Source organism: Triticum aestivum, chromosome 4B (assembly GCF_018294505.1).
Source record: "Triticum aestivum cultivar Chinese Spring chromosome 4B, IWGSC CS RefSeq v2.1, whole genome shotgun sequence".
Taxonomy (NCBI): Eukaryota; Viridiplantae; Streptophyta; class Magnoliopsida; order Poales; family Poaceae; genus Triticum; species Triticum aestivum.
The window spans coordinates 363,736,273-363,742,874 of NC_057804.1; the positions used below are offsets into that span (position 1 = coordinate 363,736,273).

The window sequence follows — 6,602 nt, forward strand, 5'->3', positions numbered from 1 at the left end:
GAGCTGGAGCGCACCGGAGCCGCGGCCACCGCCTTGGACTACTTGGCCTGCGATATCGGCGCCGCCTTGGTGGCCTCCTGGAGTAGGACATATCCGATGGGCTGCATGAGGGGGGAGGTGAGCACCATCACCGTCTGACGGGGAGTTGGCGGCGTCCCCAACTGCTCCATGGGCCTGATGCCTTCCGCGATGACCTTGTGCCCCACCAGCTTCTTGGCTGGCCGCACCGAGCCGCTCTTGCTGCCCCCTTGCCCACCCGAGGTCGGCAACCTGGCCGAGGAGGGAAGGAGGGTGCTTGCAGATAGCACCAGCGGCATGCACTCCCCCGCTGGCACGCCTATGTCACATGAAGCCATCATCCCCTTTTCGAGCAGGGCCACCGAGGGGGAGGTCACCATCCCCATGTTGGAGTCGTACTGATTCGCTACCTCCACCTCCATCACCGCCGCCGATGCTGAAACTATAGCTTGACGAGTATGAGCCGCCGGAGAGCCCTCGCCCCAGATGTCAAGCTTCTCCCACACCGCAATGTCGATGGAGTCGTCGTCCATGCTCGCGTCATGGTCCTTGTCGTTCTCCTTATCATGAGGCTTGTCCTTGTCGCCATTGTCCGGGCCCTTGTCATTGCTTGGAGGGGGAGGAGGGGGCAGCACCGGAGCCCCTCGATGGGGTGGATCAAGCTCCGGCTCAAGCTTGATGAAGAAACCCTCCCCGTTGAACCAAATCTACACCGAGCCCCGCATCTTCTCTGGCTTGCGGCAGGCGAAACGCATCCGGACCAGGCCAGATTGGATCAGGGACAACTCGTCCACCACCAGTGGTTTGCCCAGCATCGTCATCCCCGCCATCAGCCTGTCCACCCTGCGGTGCTTGGGAGGAACACCCCACAGCTTAACCCACACCTCAGGCATGGTTTCCCCTTTGGGTGCATCGGCCACTACATCACGGATTAGCGCTGAGATATTGTTGATGGAGAGAAACAGCTTGCCGCTGCGAGTAGCCATGCGCAACATAACAGGATCTGGGAAGACCACCGAGTAGCTATCGGCGTCGATGTTAGCCACCTGCCAATCCCAAGCGCCCTCAAGCAGATGTGGCAACTCCACCTCCAGGAGCTCCTTCGAGAGCAAGCACGGGGCCGCTAAGAGGATGGCAACGTTGACCCCGAACCCGCAATGCTGGTCTGCATCTTCATCTTCAGGGAACTGCAAGCAGAAGAAACCCCCTCCAGGAATGGCATGCCCCATGGTCTGAAGCAGGAGGGGCTTGCCGCGCAAGGGGCAGTTGGCCGAGATGTGGACCTCCTGGGAGCAGAGGATGCAAAGGGGCTTGAACCTGCAGGTGGTATGAAAATGCCCTACGCGACCGCACTTGAAGCACTCCCTGTCGCCCGCCTCCTCCACCGGAATAGGCTCGGCCGCCGTGCCATTGGAGGACCCTGCAGGCAGCAAAGACGGTGGCTTGGAGCCCGACGTCCCCACTGGCTTATACTTCTTCTTCTTCTTCACGGCATAGGGGTCGCTGATCCGGTCGTCGTAGAACTAAGGCATGTCCTCTTTGCGCTTGAGCTCGAGCCCCTTATTCTTGTATTCTTCCTTCTTCCGCTTCTTACACTCCTGCTTTTTAAGCCACCACGGCGGCGGCGCCCCCCAGCCTCCGGCCTCGCTGTCGCGCTCCGTGCCATGCACCTTGGCCTACGCCTGAAGCTCACGCTCACGGCTCACTCCGCCGCATGGTCGAGGGACGGCAGGGGACGCTTGTCCACCCTCTCGGTCGGCCTTGGAACCCATCACTACCACCTCGGCGAAGGAATGCACGAGGGGCGGTGGGGGTGAGTGCGGAGAAGAGAGCGAGCGGAGCGGCCGAGGCGACGCACCTCCGAAATGGTGGCTGGAAACCCTAACGACGGATCTAGGGTTCCTTTGCGCAGGTAGAGCCACTTATGTACCCGCTCCATTGGACCTGGGCTAGGTGGGTCGGGCTTCTTGCGAAGCGACACGGGTCGCCCCAAGCGCGGCCGTTCCGGGCTGGTCACCTCCACTTGGGCCTGCCCCAAGCCAGAAATGGGCCGCGCACCCTGAGTGGCCCGAAGGCCCACCAGACCAGCCTGCTCTGGAGCCCCAACCCTAGAGCAAGACGACCCCGACGCCGCTGGCGCCACCAGCATTGTCGCCGCCAGCGCAGAAGCCTCCTCAGGGCACTGCGGGGCAGCCCGAAGCAAGAGGCCCTCCTCCGTGTTCGGGATCACTAGAACGGCTAGCCCGAGCCGAGGGGCTGCCGCCTGGGCGACGCGATGTAGGGCCCCGGCCTGAGATCCACGCCGGCGAGGGCCACAACCTCCAGGTGCAAATGCCCGACGCCGGCCATCCTGGAGCGAGCCACCGACCTCCTCTGCCCTGGCCACGAAATCACCCACCGAGCATGGGGCCCGACCGCGTGCCGCCCCCGCGCCTTCATCCTCTTCTTTGGCTTCGTCTTCAGAATCCGCCCCCACCAGAGCCCAAAAATGGCTGCCGGACCAGCCGCCAGCGCCCACCGGGGCGCTCCGCAGCCCCTCAAAGGGTGCGGGGCACGCCGGTGCCGCGCCCACCTAGACCAGCATCCACACCGCCGCGCCCCGCCGGGCTGGATCCTCCGCGCCCGCAATTCCCGCACCATCGCCTCCCTGATCGCCGCTCCATACAGGAGACATTGGAGCCATCCTCTCGCTCAAGGAAGCATTCGTGCAATGCCATGTTGCCATGTGGATGCCACTTGTTGCAACCTGCAAAGATGGAAGCGACATTTACAAGGGGTATCTCTTAATTAGTGATTTCGATGAAATCCTGAAAGAGGTGTCTCATCTCATGTATACCTAGACCTAACATCCATCTTCTGCACGCTGATCAGTTGATCGGTTACATCGCGTCAACCGCCGCTTGCCACTACACCAGCTGCAAGCATACCAGGATATTGTCGCCGCGCTAATCCCGGGCCGCTATGCGCCTATGCCTATATGGATACAAAGAGTTACGGGGAGGAAACGTGGCCTCATCTAATTGCCCCCCCTGAATTTCACTGATGGGCCCGCCCTCCTAATTAAATCGCTGCCAATCGCACCCCCTCAGCCCTGTAAACCCCCTGTAATCTCCCCGTACGTCTAGCATTGCTCGATAGTGCCGTCCACCGCTGACCGTGGTGCCTTCGTGCTGGCAAGTGCTATTGTCTTGTTAATCTTGCCGATCCACCATGCATTTGAGTCCACCGGTCATCGCGTTTATTCATCAAACACTCTCAATCTCTACTTCTAATGAAGCAGTGGTAGGATTGCGTCCAGGTTTTTTTCGTCTGACTTTTTTCATCCGGTTTAGTTTCGCCTCACCTTCCATAATCATATCTTCACATTGATTTTTTTCCTTCCAATAAAAACTTAACATTTACAAACTTTCCTAATGAGATACGCCACAAACGGGCAGGTACTGATATGACGTTACAAACAATAAAACCTATTTTCATGAAAATCAATTCAAAATCCTAAGGCTTTGTTTGGCATAAAGGGATTTGGGAGGATTTGGGTGGCGGGGATTCGGGAGGATTTGGCGAATCCCTCCGTTCCACCCAATCCCCTTCATTCCCCAATTCCCCTCCAGCCCCAATCCTCTTTGTACAAAAAAACTCATTTGGTTGACAGGGTTTGCAATATAGAGATGACATGGTGCAAAACAGTTAAAAATCCAATCTTTACAAGTTATCAAATGCCATAGTAAGAAAAACTTGCTACAGAACATTTTGTTGGTAGGCATCTGGCTATCAAATTGAAATTAGAGCAGAATGCGAGTATTACATAATTATCACGAATCAAACATAGGATAACTATCATTGATAACACACTACTGACAAAAATAAAATGTCCTCTAAACCACCAGAACACAGCAAAACAGGCCCTCCCTTCATTGCTTAGCAACCACGACGCACCTAAAACAGATGAAACAAAAAACCATGAAATCGTGAATAAACCATATATATTAAGAAAAGCAGACGTGTAAAAATCGAGAATTAAACCTTGTCAACCACGACACATCCATGTAAATTGTGTAAAACAGGAGCATGATACAACATTGCAATTTTTCCATGCTATTAAGTATATGGCGAATAGACCATCGAGCAACAGCTACTGTTCGACGACGGACCAAAGAACATCATCAAGTCATAATAAAAAATATTAGTTGAGTCCAAGAATAGCATCAGGTCAAGAACTTCAAATAGCTATAGTAAACATTTGACTGAAAAACTGTATGAAAGAAAACTATATGGAAAATTCAGGAAGCTAGCTAGTTCAGTACTGTACTAAACTAGCATGTATTAAGTATACTACATGTTCCTGTGACCCTGTGCCTAAAAGTCCATCCATGCAGCTCATAACATCTTTTAATTTAAACCATTCATGCACCTCACATCATTTGAACAAGAAAACAAGACCTGATCCAATCAGGATGGATGGGTTAATCATACATAATCTGCTAGCTCAACGCCAATAGCTAGCAAATAGATACAACAATGCCAACAACTAGCAAATTGACACAACAATGCTGCCACCAGTCAATTGCCACATTCAAATGGACCAACCGAGCCAATTGCCAATTGCTGCAGCTGTGAAGAAATTGGATGCAGCCAGCCAATTTCCACATGATATTAAGTAGTTGGAAGATTACATCTCTCTAATTTTCCAAAAGAAAAGCATATGGTGACAAATACTCCTAGATAATATCAATTACAACCACATAACAGTTGAGCCATGCATCAAATCAGTAACTAGGTTCAGAACCATGGTTTCCCAAGAGATGCACCAGATCGTTACTATATTTCAGATCAGCTAGATAGGAATGAAAATGAAAATGTTTCAAACTGGTCTCAACTGATGATAGAGGGTGGGTGATAAAGGAACTTGAAGCATCTTTTTTTGAGGACCATCTTTAAAATTATGTTCCAAGGGTAAATAAATAAGGGTATAGTGGCCATCTTATTGAAGCCGATATACACATACCCTTTGAATGCAGAAATAATAGTTATCATTTCAGAAACAACATGAGCAAGTAATAGCTACAGTACAACATGAAGGTGGAGGTAACTGCATATCCAGGTCATGGCTTGATATCATTTAGAAAACAACATGAGCAAGTGGCTGGACCTTGCAGTTACCTACTACATAACTCTTTGGTTTTGCCTCTGTGTCACAGGCTTTCAGAGAATACTACCGCTCGAGCAACGACCCCAGTACTATCATGGAGTGTGTATTGGTGAAAGATAAATTTGTTTTGCATGAAAAGACCAATCTAGTTGTCAGAAACCCCAAGATGAGTGTCCATACAATTCACTGCATGTTGATAAAAAACAACTAAATAGCCACCTAAATTACAACAGATATTTGAAGGCTACAGAAGCTAAGTACCCTGTTCTGCAATTAGAAGAGACAGACAGCGAACTGGCCATGTGTGGCCAAGACGACAGCGAACTGCAAGCTAAAATCCTCGGCAAAGCCAGGTAGGAGAGGAGAAGGATGGCCATGGAGACGGCGAACTGCTGCAGAACGGAACCATGGCCACTGGGTGTCAGACGAGGAGCAAGAAGAGCCGACCCTAGGGTTTGCAGGGGAGGGGATGGAGAAGTGGAGGAGAGGGGAGGAATCACCTCGGGGAGAACCGGCGGAGGAGGACGTCGACGCTCTGGCGGTGGCGGGGCGGTGAAGATCCGGCGGCGGGGCACCTTCTCTCGTTGGCGGCGTCGTGTTCCCTGTGTTCCCTGCGTGTGCCCTCGAGGGTTGGGAGACACGTGGATAGAAGGGGATCGAAGGGGGATGGAAGGGATTGGGCTGTGCAAAACCCGTGAAACAAATGGGCCGTCGGGGGTTAGGGTGGTTTCTGGGCCCCGCGGGGTAAATCCTCTGAAACCCCCCTCAATCCCCTTCCATCAAACGAGGCCTCAAGGAACATGTAGATCATGTTAGGGACGGTTTACAAACTCTTCAAAAAGAACATCTCTATGCCAATATGAAAAAATGCACATTTGGCGTTTACAAGATTGTTTTCTTGGGCTTCGTTGTGTCATCAAAGGGTGTTCATGTTGATGAGTCAAAAATAGAAGCAATTAAAACTTGGCCCCAACCCACTAATTTGCAACAAGTGCGTAGTTTCCTTGGTCTAGCGGGTTTTTATCGTTGCTTTGTGAAAGACTTTAGCACTATTGCTGCATCGTTGCATTCTTTGAGCAAGAAAAATGCACCTTTTGTTTGGGGTCCATCTCAATCTACCGCATTTAATGAGCTAAAATCTTTGCTTACACATGCCCAAATTTTTGCATTACCCGATTTCACCAAAACTTTTGAGGTTCATTGTGATGCTAGCGGTCATGGAATCGGTGGAGTTTTGATGCAAGAAAAGATACCCATTGAATATTTTAGTGAAAAACTCTTCAATGCTCAACTTAACTATCCTATATATGATAAAGAATTGTATGCTTTAGTGCGAGTATTGCATGTTTGGGAGCATTATCTTCGCCCACATGAATTTTTCATACACACCGATCATGAGACTCTAAGTACCTTAAAGGTCAAACTAACATAAATA

The 6,602-nt window shown here is 51.3% G+C and overlaps 1 protein-coding gene across 1 annotated transcript; it reads right to left on the reverse strand.

Moving 5' to 3' along the window:
* Positions 1-3,692: 3,692 nt before the first annotated feature.
* LOC123090103 (uncharacterized) lies at positions 3,693-6,386 on the reverse strand. The gene is made up of 4 exons (XM_044511558.1): positions 6,340-6,386; positions 5,668-5,848; positions 5,429-5,559; positions 3,693-3,954 (listed from the first exon to the last, which is right to left on the reverse strand). The coding sequence occupies exons 1-4, from the start codon at positions 6,384-6,386 to the stop codon at positions 3,930-3,932; spliced, it is 384 nt and encodes a 127-aa protein (XP_044367493.1). The 3' UTR covers positions 3,693-3,929.
* Between the last annotated feature and the right edge of the window lie 216 nt (positions 6,387-6,602).

Coding starts and splice junctions, on each gene's coding strand:
- LOC123090103 (XM_044511558.1), bottom strand. CDS start 6,386: ATGACCGCTAGCATCACAATGAACCTCAAAAGTTTTGGTGAAATCGG. Junction 5,849..6,339: donor AAAAGTTTTGGTGAAATCGG/GTAATGCAAAAA, acceptor GGTTTTGCACAG/CCCAATCCCTTCCATCCCCC. Junction 5,560..5,667: donor CTCCGCCGGTTCTCCCCGAG/GTGATTCCTCCC, acceptor TCCGTTCTGCAG/CAGTTCGCCGTCTCCATGGC.